General features: G+C 42.5%; 1 protein-coding gene and 1 pseudogene across 6 annotated transcripts in view; one reads left to right on the forward strand and one right to left on the reverse strand.

Annotated features, from left to right (window-relative positions):
• Positions 1-4,805: 4,805 nt before the first annotated feature.
• Positions 4,806-5,232, reverse strand: LOC143840722 (large ribosomal subunit protein eL32 pseudogene; annotated as a pseudogene).
• Positions 5,233-11,363: 6,131 nt separating this feature from the next.
• The window catches only part of MAP4K4 (mitogen-activated protein kinase kinase kinase kinase 4), a 181,608-nt gene continuing 175,724 nt past the window's right edge, over positions 11,364-17,247 (forward strand). The window contains exons 1-2 of one of the 6 annotated variants that reach the window (XM_077343544.1): positions 11,364-12,274; positions 12,800-12,865. In XM_077343544.1, the coding sequence (XP_077199659.1) occupies positions 12,218-12,274; positions 12,800-12,865 (123 nt within the window). In that variant the 5' untranslated portion in view covers positions 11,364-12,217. The remainder of the gene's footprint in view (positions 12,275-12,799; positions 12,866-17,247) is intronic. The other 5 variants (XM_077343545.1, XM_077343546.1, XM_077343548.1 and 2 more) reach the window with 5 other exon arrangements.

The raw sequence follows: 17,247 nt of genomic DNA on the forward strand, positions 1-17,247 counted from the left end.
GCATTTTATACTCCAGATGGCTGAATGGCAGCCATTGGCCTATATGAGAAACAAAAACACTTGAATTTGGAACATGGTTGGAATGGGAGATATTGAGATGCTCCTAACACCCCATATTCATGGTGAGGTATTGCCTCTTTGCACTAATTCTGTTCATACAGTATGTACATGCATAAATCTATACGAAATAGTCAATACTTGTTCATTTTACAAATTAAATTACAGATAGGACTTGGATAAATGTCGGGTTTGTACTACATGCTCAGCTGTATATGCATTGAATGTAAAATGAGAATTATTCAACACACATATAAATAAAAATCAAGTGTACACTGTAATTTGTCAACAGGGGTATGGTATCCATAACAACAATTTATATACTTTTTCCCCTAGGACTTAAAAGGCATGACCATTGATCCCTTCATTAACATTATCCTGCCTGAATTCTGTTTTTTTATATGATGGGGCAACCATAACTGGCTTTTGTTATAAAGATGTAACAGTGACTTTATAGTGAACACACATTCAACAATTATAATGCTTGAAAAAACATGATAAAATCAAGTCAGTTTGCCCCATCTTTATAAACATTTAATGCGGCGCATCTATTTGTGGCAGGGTGTAATCGGGCTGAATTTCAGGAAAATACAGAGTAAAATGGCTGAATTGTAGAATGTTGCATATATTATGAAGATTCATAAATTTTGGATATACAAAACAGACTTTCAGTGTATTCCACATGGTCAAAAATTCTCAGATAATCCAGTGGTCTTTAAAGAGGTTTCAAAGTTCCCATTTTAAAATTAGTCTATGTAAAAGGTGAGTTACGAATTCATTTGTAGCCAGTAAGATGTCTTCTACATTGAATATCTACCTTGGGAGAAAATAACCACTTGAAAACAGAAGCAGCAGCTCCAGCCACACTAGAACTGCTATTCCAAGAAGGAAGGAAAGGCAGAGAAGGTAGAGAAAGAGAGAATACCATAAATATATATAATAAGGGGGAAGATTCCATGCCATTGTGTTTATTTTAAAGGGGGGAGGGTCTTCTTGTTATGCAAATCTGAAATGGTTGTGCTATGGCACAACTGTGACAAAGTATAATACTACATCAACGCAATCAAGAGGAACATTTTCAAGCCAACCCACTATATGCATTTTATACAAATAAAAACATAGAATATCAGAATGTGGCAAGTAATGTGAAGGGTCCCAGGAGCAAGAGACATTGATTGTTGCTTTAGATGGGTCAGTAATTATTGTGTTTTAATTCATTATGGTTTTAAATTGTTGTACACTGCCCTGATAGGTTGGGCTGAGAAGGGCAGTTCCATAAACTCAACAATAAAATAGAAACAGGAGTGTGTCATTTCTCTTAGTTAGGCATACATTCATCAACCTTCATGTGAGGCGTGGAGATCACCTGAAATGACAAACGGTCCCCAGACTAGAGATCACTCAGTTCTCCTGGAGATAATGGCTACTTTGAAGGTTGGCCTCTGTGGCATTATACCCCACTGAGGTCCCTTCCTTCCCCAAATCCCATCCTCCCCAGGCTCCCCCTCCCCCTTGGGATTGGAAGAATACATCATTCCTCTCCACTCTCCCTGCCGCTTCGGTAGTGGGGGTGGTAATGTGGTTTTTCCCGTCATGTTGGGATTTTTAAAGTCTTTTAATGGAAATTTTAATGGGGTTAAGACTATTGTTACTTGCCACAACCCTCTTAGGGAGTGGCGGGAAATAAATCCAACAACAACAACAACAAAGAATTTCCCAACCCTGAAACAAGTACCCCCTACCAGATACCTTTTGGACAAAGAATGATTGTTCTAGAAGGGCCCAATTGTTTCTGTCAATTTTTAATTTTTGGTTTTCTATCCAATTTAGACAGAAGAAACAATTCTCCCAACTTTCTCTTGGATCAGTACTTTGAGAAGCCATGAACAGTGGTAACATTTCACGCTTTCCCCAAACTGATGGTAAAAACAGTGTCTCTCAGCATCCCATACAACTTGCATTTTCCCACTGCCATCGCACCATAGGAAGCCTGCCAACTTCAGAAAGGGTTAGGCTCTTTCCCCTGAGGCAGTGTACTTTTCAAAGCAGAGCACCCCGCCTAAAAACAGACCAATTAACCTAACCCAGTGAATGGACACTGCAGCAAAGAACAGAGAGGTCCTTTCAGTATCACACAACACACGTCCTCTCCTCCTTTGCTGGCTTTAATAATAGTTGCAAGTTGCAACAATTAACAACAGTTGAGTTATATTACTGACATCAGCATCTGAATGTGAATTCCCACTGAAAGGCAAGGAGGATATCACACCTTGAAGCTCTTGTTTCAAGCTGTCTGTGAAATTGAAGATGATGCCCGTACTGTTTAACACTTACTTCAAAGCCTTTTCCCCACAGATAAAGCAGATAAATCAGGTTGAGGATTCCCCTGTTTCACCTTTTAAATGATAAGACCATGGAAAATGTTCCCAAAAAGTAAACACCCGTTCTAATCATTTGTACATCCTCTTAAGTCTTACTCTCTGTGTGTCTTTCTGTCTCTATGGTCTATTCAAAACTGATCCATCCCATTCTTTTATTGACCATATATCACACATACCTCTCCTTATCTTTCACCATCTAGCCTGAGGTAAAGTTCTTTAGAACTCGGAAGTTTTCACACGGTTTTGTGTCCATTGTAGTTAGATTGTGGTTTGTTTTTGGATGCCTAAACCAAGTCTAAGTTAATACTTACTTTGAAAAGAGGCCATATATAAAAAGTAAACTAATTTTGAATCTACAGATTGGCTTTGTACACACAAATATATATAACTAGTGGAATGCCACAGGCAGTAAAACTTGGTGGGGCTTTTTTCTTGCAAGGTCTTTTGATTTTAGTGGTAGTAGTAGCCTATCACACTCTATTTGATGTCCATGCCCAGATAAACCTCACCTGATAAGTTTGGGTAGGTCAATCTTTATATAGTGACAGAAGTTTTTAGCTTGCTGAAATCAGTAGAACAAAGATTGAGCTCAGTGGCCCCTTTAAGAACAACAAAGTTCCTGTGCATGTACATGAGCAGATACAGCAAAACAAAACTTCTTCAGCCAATAAAAAGGTAAAGGTATCCCCTGTGCAAGCACTGGGTCATGTCTGACCCTTAGATTGACGCCCTCTAGCGATGTCATGGTAGACTCAGTGCGGGGTGGTTTGCCAGTGCCTTCCCCAGTCATTACTGTTTACCCCCCAGCAAACTGGGTACTCATTTTACCAACCTCGGAAGGATGGAAGGCTGAGTCAACCTTGAGCCGGCTGCTGGGATTGAACTCCCAGCCTCATGGGCAGAGCTTCAGACTGCATGTCTGCTGCCTTACCACTCTGCACCACAAGAGGCTCTTCTTCAGCCAATACATATAGGCTTATGGGGCGGGGTAGTTGCCAGGAAGGGCTAGTTAGAGTCAAGATGTATAAGTAATTGGACAATTACTGTTGCTTCAGACCAACATGGCTACTCATCTGAATTTGGAATCTATAGGTTTAGGAAGATTTATTCTTGCACTGGATCAGGCTGAAAATCTCCTGGAATAACAGTGCCTTTGAATGAAAGTTGTAAATTAAGATATTAAAGATTGAAATATTTAACAGTATAATAATGGAATAAATAGTTTCCAGATTACTGTCTAATGTATTTTACTTACCTTTTTTGCTTGGCTGGAATAAGCCTAGATGACTCAGAAAACTGTGATTCTTGCAGCTGCAACAATATTCCATTTCTAAATGTCAATTGCATTTTCTATAAGAACAGATCCCCTATCATTTCCAGCAACCTATTTAAATTATTTATGTATAGCAGCATGAAAATGGTTCAAAATAACTCAGCAAAGCTTGTCATAATAGTAAAAGTTCCAGAAATCTGATTCTGACTTTGTTTATTCTGTATAATTCTATTTGATTTCAGCAGTCTTGTGTATTGAACTGGGCTGCATGTTAGTTTAAGACTATAGCTATATAACTCCCTAAGACCTTTGCTTCTGAAAAATATAATCTATGACACACTTTTTGTTTTATTGTGCGTCTGTAAACAGATAAAGGACTGTGAAGATTAATTCTTCACAGAAACAAATAGCCTTGAGTGTCAAGCTGTTCCAAGAGATCTGACTGGATAGCATTATCTGAGCAAAGAAAGACTTCTGAACTGGATGCTGAGGAGAATTCAGGCTGATTTAAACCTTAGGTGAGAAGAGTTCTGGAGGTTTTGGAATTCAGCAGTTGGCAAGGACAAGTGGTTAATTAGATGGAGACTCCCATTTAGGTCAAGGAAAGGGGATAGATCTTCTTGAGAGAGAAGAAAATTACCTATCCAGTTAAACAGGGACTTAGCTATGAAGCGATCCCTGATCTGTTGTGGTAAGAAACTGCCTTTAGTGACCTTAAGAAATCAGTTAAAAACTCAAGATGAGTACTGGTGTTTCAAAAGAAGGGGTTTAGTTACTGAAAAGAGTGTACCAGCCTTCTTGAAACCAAAATAGTCAGAAAATACTAAGGAAACTGTGCTGGAATGTTTGAGAAACACTGGAACAAAAGTCTCTCAGCATAAAGATTTTAAGTAACTGTGAATAGCTTAAGAAGCTATCATTAGCCTGAAATATAAGAACTAAAGTGATTTTATCTGAGTTATCTATACTGAATTTACTCAGGCATTTAACCTCTGGTTTTACTTGACCTTTCCCCTTATGTTGAATAAAATATTTTGTTAATTTGGATTTTTTTTTACTTTGATATTTTATTAGATATCATTGTGTAAGAACAACTATTCATTCTCCTCACTAAGCAGTCTTGCATTTGGTTTAGTTACCTTGATAGCATGCTGAGCTGCCCTTGCCACAATTACTTTTCAATTCTTGGAGGAAACATTGTGAGCGATCTCTGCGCAATACGATTTGTTGGTTATCATCAGCACCTCTAACTCTGACATTCTGGACAAGAAACTTTCTGAACCCTGAAGGCAGCATGCGCTTTGTCTTCTTATTGCTACCATTCCAAATGTTGAGCATCTAGGCTTGGCCCTTGAATCTTCGGTGAACTCTATTGTCAATACCTCTCACTTTTCTCCAGTTACGTTTGATTTTGACATAACAATCAGACTGACGACAGGTGAACTTCTTGGTTCTCTTCTTGACAATCTTAGGTTTGATGAGGGGTCTGAGGGCCGGCATGTTGTCAGTCGGCTAATAGCGACCCCCTGCCTCGGGAGCGGAATCCCTTAATTAGGAATATTTTAATGGTATTTATATATGATTTTATAATTTTATTGCTTGCTGAATCCATGTCCTGAGGATTTAGGAAAGACAGGTTATAAAAACAAAGATTATAATTATTATATATTATAAAAAGTGCCACTTAAGTTGTATAAATTAAAGGGGACTCCCATTCCTTCCCTTAGATTCCTGGACAGAGCCAACAGATAACAAACTAAATACTGTACCCTGTCGGGACAGGCAGAATCATTCAGGAAAAAAGAAAACAGATAACTAGAGCAGCTCAGTCATAGAAGGGAAAGAAAAATGGAGGGAAAATCTTGCCTCTGAGGGAAGGAAGTGGATGGGGACTGTCATACAGCTGTATGCTAAATTACAAATTAATAATGACAGCTGCTCTCATGGCCACCTTTTAGAGTGCTCTGCTTACTATCATCTTTTGAATATTCTTTTGAGGAATGACAGAAGGACTAGAGAAACAGTAGTAAAATTGATCTCAACTGTGATACAGCCTTGAAGTCATCCTAATTGACTGGCCCTTTGTGTGGTTGCGATTTTAAAATTGTAATATTAAATATATATGATGATTTTATTACCTGTGCATATTTTAAAAATATAATGGTATTATTTTACTATTAGGTGTACCTCTGAGGGACTCTGTTTTATATTTTACTGTCTGTATTGGGGTGTAATTTAATTTCTGCACTGCGTGCATAAATGGAAAAGTCTAATATGCCTTGTGCTTTATTTTGATTAGGAATATAAAGAAAGAGTCTTTCTACAGCTGCCTGGTATATCCCCACTTTTTAAAAAAAGTAGTTGTTCATAAACCAAAACATAAAAAAACAATAGTTAAGACATATAATATATATACATAATAACAGTTTACACAGAATTAGCAATATGGAAATACTTTAACAGTTATTAAATTCACAGATTTAATGCAGTTATGGTTATAATATTAGCAGAAATGACAGACATTGTTCCCATGTGCCTCCTATTCCTTCAACTACCTTTCAAGTTATCAAAAGAGATTTGTAAAAGACATCATCTATTCGGTAGTGTGTTATTGAATTTTGTCATCACTTCACTATTCCAGTGAGAAGGACTTTCTTCCCTATAGCCTCTTTAGGTTTATGTTTACTTTTTCTGGGGGGGGAAAGCATGTTAACTTACACCATAACAGGAAAATCTGTAGATCAGTCAGTACCGGGACGCAGCTCGTCCTCCTCCCCGGCTGCTGCCTCGGGGGCTGTCTTGCCACTCTGCTGCCGGCTCACCTTTTGTGCTCTCCAGAGGACGCCATGGCTGTTGCTCCCCCTCGGTGTGGCACTGCACAGCTGCTGCTGGCAGCGCTCCCTAGCAGGTGGCAGGAAGTCAGGCACGCCGGCAGGAAAGCAGGTGGGATAGGGGCTCAGGCAGTGGTGACGTCCCTCAGCAAAAGATTACCCCCCCCCCGGGCCTCAGTAAAATTGTCAAGCATTGACCGGTCCCCTGTGATAACAAGGTTGGGGACCACTGGTTTAGACAGTATCCTTATTTTCAAATTCAATCAACATTTTGTATCTACTTTTCTCTCTAAATGGATATCTACTTAGTTTCCCAGAGGTCTAGTTCTGAATCTGATGATACTGAAACTACCTTTAAACCACTCCTGCGGAGTAGATTAAATAAAAGGGTAAGGGCTGTTGGGGAGGAGTTAGGGCAGGAGCCGAGATTGGGCCCTCCGAGTGTTTATCCGGGGCCAAGCCACCAATGGGGAGCCGCGCAAAGTGCGGCTCCCTGTTGGCGGCTTGGCCCGCCCTCACCTGCCCGCCCGAGGACTCACTTCACAGATTCAGCTACCAGCCCGCAGGGTGAGTCCTCCAGCTTGGGTCCTCCTCCGTCTTCAGAAAGGAGCAGGGACGCCATGTCAAAGACGCGTCCCTGCTCCTTTCCTGCCCTGGGAACCCTGGCCATGGGCGGGGGGGGGCCCCACTGTTAATGGGGCCTTTCTCCCGCCTCAAGGGAGAAGGCCCTGGAACGCTGCGAGGTGGGGGGCGCCTTCTCCTGGCCCCAGGAGCGGCCTCGTGCGTCGCAGAGAAGGCACCGGGACACTGCGGGGTGGGCGGCTGCCTTGCTGCCTTGTCCCGGCCCCAGCCGCGGCCTCACCGCGTCGCTGACATGGCGAGGCCGCTCCTGGCCCCAGGGGAAGGCCCCAGGACGCTGTGGGGTGGGGGGGGGTGTGCCTTCCTGCCTTCTCCCGGCCAGGTACAGGGTTAGCTCTCCCCTTCCATCCCACTAAGGCTAAATTACCCAGTGTGGTCCCAACAGGCACCCTCACACATCCCATTGCTTCTCTTGGCACCCACCAGGCTTGTAAGGCAGAACTTCATATGGCTACCCTCACTGAAATGAAAGGGGTCTCCATGGATGCAGTAATTGCAGCCACTGGAGGCTTGGGAGGACTAGTAAGCATCTAGACTTGTGGTTCCATTCTTCCTTCAGGCTTTCCTTCTCTTTATTCCCCCTTCTCTTTCTCCCTTCCTTTCCCTGAGCTTCCCTTCAGTTCTTCTTATTCTTGTTCTGCAATTCTTTTGCAAAGTGAGGAGAGGTATTGTGCTTGGCTCCACCTCCTGTGGCAGGCTCAAAAGGAATGATGATCCCTGGATGAAGCTGTTCCCAATCACAACCCTTGACGCTAATGGATAAGTGCCAGTAATTCCTATGGATACAAATAAAGCTCTACATCTGTCCTTCATCCCTGACATTGGGAATCTAGATTCAAATGGGTAGTCGTGTTGGTCTGAAGTAGCACAATAGAATCAGAGTCCAGTAGCACCTTTAAGACCAATATGGCCTGAATAAATCTTTGTTCGTCTTAAAGGTGCTACTGGACTCTGATTCTATTGGGAATCTAGGTTGTCAGGTCCTCTGTACAAAGACAGGATCCACTTAGGCCCTTAGAGCATGTAAACCTTCCCTGGACTCTCATAACCAGGTGGGGAGTGGTGTTTGGGTTTTAAACATTTTTAGATTGTTGTTTTAACCTTGTTAACCGCTGCAAGATGGCTGGCCAGGGGCGGGGGTCTATAAACAAACAAACAAACGAACAAACAAACAAAAAACCACTTTGTTGTTGTTGTTATGTGCGAAGTCGTGTCCGACCCATCGCGACCCCATGGACAATGATCCTCCAGGCCTTCCTGTCCTCTACCATTCCCCGGAGTCCATTTAAGTTTGCACCTACTGCTTCAGTGACTCCATCCAGCCACCTCATTCTCTGTCGTCCCCTTCTTCTTTTGCCCTCGATCGCTCCCAGCATTAGGCTCTTCTCCAGGGAGTCCTTCCTTCTCATGAGGTGGCCAAAGTATTTGAGTTTCATCTTCAGGATCTGGCCTTCTAAAGAGCAGTCAGGGTTGATCTCCTCTAGGACTGACCGGTTTGTTCGCCTTGCAGTCCAAGGGACTCGCAAGAGTCTTCTCCAGCACCAGAGTTCAAAAGCCTCAATTCTTTGACGCTCGGCCTTCCTTATGGTCCAACTTTCGCAGCCATACATTGCAACTGGGAATACCATAGCCTTGACTAAACACACTTTTGTTGGCATGGGGATGTCTCTGCTTTTTAGGATGCTGTCTAGATTTGCCATAGCTTTCCTCCCCAGGAGCAAGCGTCTTTTAATTTCTTTGCTGCAGTCCCCATTTGCAGTGATCTTGGAGCCCAGGAAAATAAAATCTGTCACTATCTCCATTTCTTCCCCATCTATTTGCCATGAATTGAGAGGGCCGGATGCCATGATCTTTGTTTTCTTGATGTTCAGTTTCAAGCCAACTTTTGCACTCTCCTCCTTCACCCGCATCAACAGGCTCTTTAGTTCCTCTTCACTTTCTGCCATTAGAGTGGTATCATCTGCATATCTGAGGTTGTTGATATTTCTCCCTGCAATATTGATCCCAATTTGTGACTCCTCTAATCCCGCATTTCTCATGATGTGCTCTGCATACAAGTTAAATAGGCAAGGCGACAGTATACAGCCTTGCCGAACTCCTTTCTCAATTTTGAACCAGTCAGTGATTCCATGTTCAGTTCTCACTGTTGCTTCTTGACCTGCATATAAATTTCTCAAGAGACAAATAAGATGCTCTGGTATTCCCATCTCTTTAAGAACTTGCCACAATTTGTTGTGCTCCACACAATCAAAGGCTTTAGCATAGTCAATGAAGCAGAAGTAGACATTCTTCTGGTACTCCCTAGCTTTCTCCATGATCCAGCGTATGTTGGCAATTTGATCTCTAGTTCCTCTGCCTCTTCGAAATCCTGCCTGTACTTCTGGAAGTTCTCGGTCCACATATTGCTGGAGCCTAGCTTGTAGGATTTTGAGCATAACTTTGCTAGCATGAGAAATTAGTGCAATGGTGCGGTAGTTTGAACATTCTTTGGCATTGCCCTTCTTTGGGATTGGAATGTAAACTGACCTTTTCCAATCCTGTGGCCATTGTTGAGTTTTCCAAATTTGCTGGCATATTGAGTGTAGCACTTTTACTGCATCGTCTTTTAAGATTTTGAATAGTTCAACTGGAATGCTGTCACCACCACTAGCTTTATTGTTGCTCAGACTTCCTAAGGCCCATTTGACTTCACATTCCAGGATGTCTGGCTCCAGGTCAGTAACTACCCCACTGTGGTCATCAGGGATGTTAAGCTCGCTCTTGTATAGTTGTTCTGTATAATTTTGCCACCTTTGTTTAATCTCTTCTGCTTCTGTGAGGTCCCTACCATTTTGGTCCCTTATCATTCCCAACTTTGCATGAAACGTTCTCTTCATATCTCCAATTTTCTTGAAAAGATCTCTGGTCGTCCCCATTCTATTGTTTTCTTCTATTTGTTTGCACTGTTCATTTAAGAAGGCATTCTTATCTCTTCTAGCTTTTCTCTGGAATTCTGCATTCAATTGGGTGTATCTTTCTCTTTCTCCCTTGCCTCTCACTTCCCTTCTCTCCTTAGCTATTTGTAAAGCTTCCTCAGACAGCCATTTTGATTTCTTGCATTTCTTTTTCTTTGGGATGGTTTTAGTTGCTACCTCTTGTACAATGTTGCGGACCTCAGTCCATAGTTCTTCAGGCACTCTGTCTATCAGATCTAATTCCTTGAATCTATTTGTCACCTCTACTGTGTATTCGTCGGGGATATGATTTAGTTCATACCTGAGTGGCCTAGTGCTTTTCCCTACTTTCTAGACCAAAAACATTTTGGCTGTAAGATACCCATGCTCTCTCAGGAACTTATTAAGCTGATTTCACAAAAGATGTATATGCCATTCTTAGGATTTTTAAAAATTCCATATCAGCAGAGGCCCACAGTAAAGATCTATTGTTGACTGGAAAGTAGAATGACATACATCACAGCTCAATTTAGTATTGATTGTGGCTGTATACAAAATTCTGAGCCTGTATGAATATGCAACTTATCTAATATTCATGTAAAATTTTTACAAATAATCTTTTGTTAGCTTTTTCAAAGATTTTTATATTGTGGTAGCTTTTTCAAATATTGTTAGGCCCAAAGCCGACAGCAAGCATTGGCGGATTAATATGGGATGCAGGAATAAGATAAAAGAATCCTGAGTTTTTTGGGACTGTCCAGTTACCATTAATTCATTTTAATCAATGACCGGACCCTTAATTTTAAAAGGATGTTTTTGTAAAAAATCATCCAGATCCTGCAATTATCAACCAACAACTTGAATAAAGAAGTACGGGGCATCCAGATCTTCCATGCAAATACTACTTGCTAACATTGGCTTTATGCCCTCAAGCGTGGTCGTGGAGGCTTTTCACCTCTAAACTTTGAAGATCTAATTTTCGTACCCACCCATTCATTTGACTTTGCTATTTGAGGCCCTTTCTGCATCCCCCCCAATGTGGGCGCTCAAACCAGACTTGCATTATTTGGGAAATTTTGAATGAAAACGTCATCGCGCCCCCGGTCCTGTAGCCTGACTCAAGGAAGAGTTATCTATTGTTCTCCGCCACGCCCTGGTTGCATATTGATATCCAGGCGGGCGCTCGCCTCGTAGGTTTCACCAGACAGGCGGTGACGGAGAGCGGCAGCCGACTCCCTGCCTCCTTCCCCCCATTTACCCAGAAGTGCTTTGGTGCGCCTGTGTGTTTCCGCTGGGTTTTCCTGCCGGAGAAGGCAAGGAGGAGCTGTTTGGTTGCTGTGACTCCCACAGTCGACTGTCTGTCTCTCCCTTCCCATCTTCTCCTCGGTCGAGCTTTGTCTCCCTCGCCCAGCCCCGCCAGTTGAGGCAGCTCCCCTTGGGCGGCTAGCCTCTTTCGCTCAGGGCGCAGCAGCAGCAGGAGGAGGAGGAGGAGGCGAAAGGCAGGCGGGCGACTGCGTCCGGGTGCGTTTTTATTGTTCGCGTGCTGCTCTGGGTGGGAGCGAGGCTGTCTGCGCGCGCGCGCAAGAAAGCGGGGCGCCCGCCTGCCCTCCTGCCAGCGCCGGCTCCGGGTTGCGCGATGCTGGATGCAGGCGCTTCCAGGGAGCGAGCGGGGGAGATGCAACCAGGGAAGAGCCGTTCCTTCTCCGCTATGGTGTAAAGGCGCCTCCGAGCGACTCTCGTGCCTGTTGGAGGAGCGGAAAGGGACCCCCACGCGCAGAAATCTGCTCCTGACAACACACTCCTCCCGACCTCCGTCTTTTTTTCTCCCTTCCTTCCTTCCCCGGGAAGCGAAGCCGCCTGAAGCTCTGCCCGCGCCCTCCCCTCTCCATCCTTCCCAATGAAGAGGAGTTTTCCCCGGGAGTGAAGACAGCAAGAGGTTTTCAGGGGAAGAAGAGGGTCTTTTCGGTTTGGGTTTTTTGTTGTTGTTGTTGTTTTGTTTGGAGACAACTTAACCTTTCCAAGCTGGAGTGGCAGCGCTGGATCTTTCCTGTTCCTTTCTTCCTAGAGAAAACAAAATATTAAATACAACAGGAGGGGGAAAAAATGGCGAACGACTCTCCTGCAAAAAGTCTGGGAGACATAGACCTTTCCTCGTTGCGGGTGAGTGTGGCCGAGGGGGAAGGGGCTGCTTGCCGACCGAGACCCGCTTCGCCCCGCTTCTCATTCGCCCTCCTCTTCGCCACACAAAAGCGGGCGACGTCTTCTCCTGGCGTGGCTTTTGTTGTTGAGAGCAGGGCTGGGGCGGAGGGGGAAGAAAAGGGTGGTGTAGGAGAGAGGCTGGGGCTGGGCTGCTGGGGAAAGAAGCTGTAAGCGTGCCCTCGACAGGGGTAGCTGTTGCTGGAAAGGCCCCCTGACCAGCTCTATTCTCCCCCCCACCCTATTTTGTTTCCTTAGAGTAGGAGCCATGGGAAAAGGGGGGGGGTGAGTCTTAGGCAGCTTTCCTTTGTTTGCATGTATTGGCATGTGCGTTGAAAAACAGGGCGCAACAGCTGCACAGCCAAACATCCTCTCTGGACTGTGTTTTTGGGAGACACTGAGCCAGTAATGACTTCAATATATATATGTATATATATAATCCCCATGTCTTCTCTCTTTCTCCCCTCCCCCCATACCTTTGTTGTGTAGGATCCTGCTGGGATTTTTGAGCTGGTGGAAGTGGTAGGCAATGGCACATACGGGCAAGTTTACAAGGTTTGTGTTGATAATTTTTCTTTTTAAAACCTTTGACCCTGAACACTCATCATTCTGCATAAGTTGATGGTTGTGGGCCATCATCTCTGTTTTGTAAACAAAAGTTAAGGGAAATAAATTTCCTGTGGGTCTGTGACAAGACTGTCAACATGTTAAGGTTCTCAGAAAATCTCTTCAGTTTCACAGGGGGTGGCACTGGTGAACTGACCTCCTGAACTAGAGTTTGGGGTTGTGTTTCTCCCCTCCCCCCGTTATCAGCCATAGTGGTGTGTTCATGAGGAGAGTGAAATTGGGACCGTTTCAATGCCAGACATGCTGTCATACTTTTTCTTTTTGAATCAAAATGTCACTTATCATGGTTATGAATCCGTCAGGGTGTGTGGAGATGCACAAACTGGCTGTTCCTTGTCTTCTGTTGTTGCTAATTGTGTAGGAAAGGTGTGTGTACAAAGGGGTGGGGTGAAAGTGGGGGGGGGGGAGATCAGAAAAGGATCTTGAGAGCATAAAAACAAAATTCGTAGAATAACCTGTTTGACAAGTAGATGATGATTTGGGGAAAAAAATTGCAGGAAAAGCTAGGATGCTGAAAGATGTTTTGTCCTTTTTGAAGGCCTATTGTGCAATTAAGCATTACCCACCCTCAAATCTGTTACGTAAAGGGAACAAGGAATGGAATTTCATGGCTGTGTAATATTTAGTCATCCATATGACTACCTGTTCCATCATCATACATATTATGCGACTGAAAGTTGACAAGCCCAAGGAAGTGTTGAATAAATGAAAGGCTAAAAAGAGCTAACAAAGTGGACAAGTGATCCTATTACATTCAACATTTTCATAAGGTGCATTTATTTATTTATTTTTAATGGCTCCTTCATACTAAGGGTCTTTATTACCTGGCCAGGTGTATGTTTTCATCACATGTATATGTGATTGTATACATGCTGTCTTCTGCATGAAAGGGGGATTGAGTGGTAAAATTGATTAGAATAGCCTGTCTGTTGTTGATATATATGTTAGAATTGGAAGGGAATTTTTGTATAATCAGCAGTGGCGTAAATTGGTGTGAGCCTTAGTGTAAACAAAAGGAACTAATTGTATGTAATGTTAAAATAATTCAACATGTCTGATTTTGAGATAGCTTTGGCTGACCTTTTGATTCTGTTCTCAAGTGAACTAATTTCTTACTTATATATTCTCATAATTCCCTTTACCTGTGAAGCTTTCATCATTCTGGGTGTGTCCCCTTCTACCCTCAATAGGAACTGGATTGTGTACTTTATGACTTCTTGTAAACTTAAAATCAGTAAAATGTAAATCAATTTTGTCAGCTGACTGATTCACACAATTTCTTAATTAACTTTCTGGATATAGGTTGTGTCGTGTTAGTTTCTGTACCACAGATTCCTACCTAGTGAAAACACATCTAGCCTCATAGATACAAATCATGGCCTAGTAATATAAAGACAGGCCTTGGGGATTGTCAGTAATGTTTTGCCAGTGAATACAATTAATGAAGAAGAGAGTTGAAAACACCAGTGGAATATGTCTGATGCAAATATTTCTATTTTAATAATTTTCATGGGACCAAAGCATCATGGATTTTGCTGAGCATGTACTTTTCCTGAATTGTGTAATGTTCTACTTTGCTTGTTTTTTCTATGTGGCAGAATCTAGATAGCTGTGTAAAGATTCTTTTTTAACCTATCAGATTTTAAGGGTTAGGAAGAATGTGGTATCAGCTTTCATATGTTCTTATCTGGGGTGGAATATGGCAGTGGCACAGCAATAATTAGCTTATGAGAACAAATTCTTTATATTTCATTTATATCCTGCTTTTCCCTTCAGCATACATAAATTTCTTTTCCTCCCTCTTGTGAGTAGATACTTCATAATATATCCTGAAAATAGTTCTCAGGCTAAATGACATGTAAGGACTATGGATTGAATGGGATCCATGCAGATTTTGGTATGTGTCAGACTGAATCTGTGACTGCTTCAGTATGTGCCTGGCCTTCCAACTGAAGCCATGTGTTTTGCTGGGAGTTCGATCCCAGCAGCCGGCTCGAGGTCAACTCAGCCTTCCATCCTTCCGAGGTCGGTAAAATGAGTACCCAGCTTGCTGGGGGGTAAACGGTAATGACTGGGGAAGGCACTGGCAAACCACCCCGTATTGAGTCTGCCATGAAAACGCTAGAGGGCGTCAGACATGACCCAGTGTTTGTACAGGGGATACCTTTACCTTTACCTTTAATCTTAATGGTTAGACCAGCCTTTGTCATTTTTTTTAAACATTGAGAACCCCCTGAAACATTCTTCAGGCTTTGAGAAACCCCAGAAGTGGCATGATCATGCAGAACATGGTTGGGAAGTGTACTTGTGTGTACATGTCCATTTGGGCCCCCTCCCCTTCCTGCCCCCTCCAGGCCCATATCCACCAATTCCGGAAACCCTTTCAGGGCCGTCAAGAAACCTAAGGGTTTTGCAGAACTCTGGTTGAGAAAGCCTGGGTTAGTGTTTTGTGTTACCATGATCAGAGTTGAATTGTATGCAAATGATACAGTTGGGACAGTTTCATAACCTCTGTGTTCAGAATTCTGTGTGAATGTTGATTGAATATGTTCTCATCATATGGATGTGGTAATGGCAAATGGTTTCATTTAGAATAGGAAAAATAGAGCAGTCATATGTCTATGGTTAGTCTCTTGTGGTCTCGTTTATCTTAGAGGTTTCCTGCCAATATTTTCAGTTCTACATCTTTAAGATATGTGTGTATAAACTCATGACCATATATTTGCGTGCGACAGATGAATATGATCAGTATTACTATTGGCCTAATTGTTGTTCATCACAAAAACCTTCTAATCTGGGGTTTGGTGAGTTTGGAAAAATATGGTGCCTACTTACAAATAATAGAAGGTCTTACTTAAGAAAAGCAACAATGCCAGCTAATAGTTGTCAAGGGCACCAAAATGACCATGAGAATGAAACAACAAATTGCTTAACCATTTGTTCAAACAAGCTGCCCATTAATTGAATTAATATTGATTATGCTACGGTTTGAACATTATCTGTTTGATATATGAATGGAGTTTAGTGTTAAATTACCAGTTAATGTGAACCTTCTATGGAGTTTTGCGTTTCAGTTTGTGTGAATCTTGCTGGAGTATAGAGTGGAGTTTTCAATGGCAAATAAGAGAACGTATCTAGAAAGCAGAGTATTGCTAGCATGTGAAAAGGGAAGGTTCTCTTCAGTGTGGACAATTAAATACGCAGATAAGTGGCATGTTTAGACTTGCCCACAAGCATTCTTTTATTGCAGAATAAGGAGGGGAACCATTCTGTTTCCTGTGTTTATATAGTGTAATCTTCTTGCTCTTCTAAAAACAATAGAACACAGATTTGTGTAACATGAGTTTAAGCATCTTTAAAATTACCTGTATGCACTTTGAAAATGGTCTGTGATTTCACTTTCTCTTCTGATTTCACTTATGTTAGCAGGCTTTCTCTTAGAATGTTTAAATAAAGCCTAATTTGTACTTCAGTGTTTGTAAACAAACAGAATACCAGTTCAGTAGTTTTTTTTTTTTTGCGTGCCTCAAATAAGGCCCTGGGCTTTTAAGTGTGCTGAGAAAACCATCTTGTTTAACAACCAAAATGCACAAATGTCACATCTGGCACATTTCAGTATGAATGATGTACACTTTTGCCAGTGATCTGTGCCATGGTTAGGATTGGATGTTTTGAGACTTTCCTTCTACTCTGTTTTTCTAAAGATTCAAGATGTATGATTAGCTATCTACTTGGGCTATGTAAAGTACAGTCTTAAGCACAGTTACACCATTAAGTCATTGAAACAATTCATTAGGACTGCACTGTAGTGTCCATATTTCAGCTATCTGATAGATCTAGGGTGGACAGGATGAATTAGCATGCTTTACTTTGAGTGCTGCTGTCTGTGCCTATTCTTGAGCCAGTTTGGAGTAGTGGTTATGAATGCAGACTTCTAATCTGGGATGGCGAGTTCAATTCTGCACTTCCCCACATGCAGCGAGCTGGGTGACTTTGGGCTCGCCAAGGCACTGATAAAACTGTTCAGACCTAGCAGCAATACCAGGGCTCTCTCTGTCTCACCTACCTCACAGGGTGTCTGTTGTGGGCAGAGGAAAGGGAAGGTGCTTTGAACCTCCTTCGGGTAGAGAAAAGCAGCATATAAGAACCAACTCTCCTTCTCCTTCTCTCTTTCTTCTCCTCCTCCTCCTCCTCTCCCTGAGTATCAGAGAGAGAGAGAAAACATACGAGAAAGCTTTTGTACTCTACCTGTGTGGCAAGAACATAAAGGCCTTCCTTTTGTTGTCTTGGGAGTTCTGAAAGTTTAACAT

Source organism: Paroedura picta, chromosome 6 (genome assembly GCF_049243985.1).
Source record: "Paroedura picta isolate Pp20150507F chromosome 6, Ppicta_v3.0, whole genome shotgun sequence".
In the NCBI taxonomy this organism is placed as follows: Eukaryota; Metazoa; Chordata; class Lepidosauria; order Squamata; family Gekkonidae; genus Paroedura; species Paroedura picta.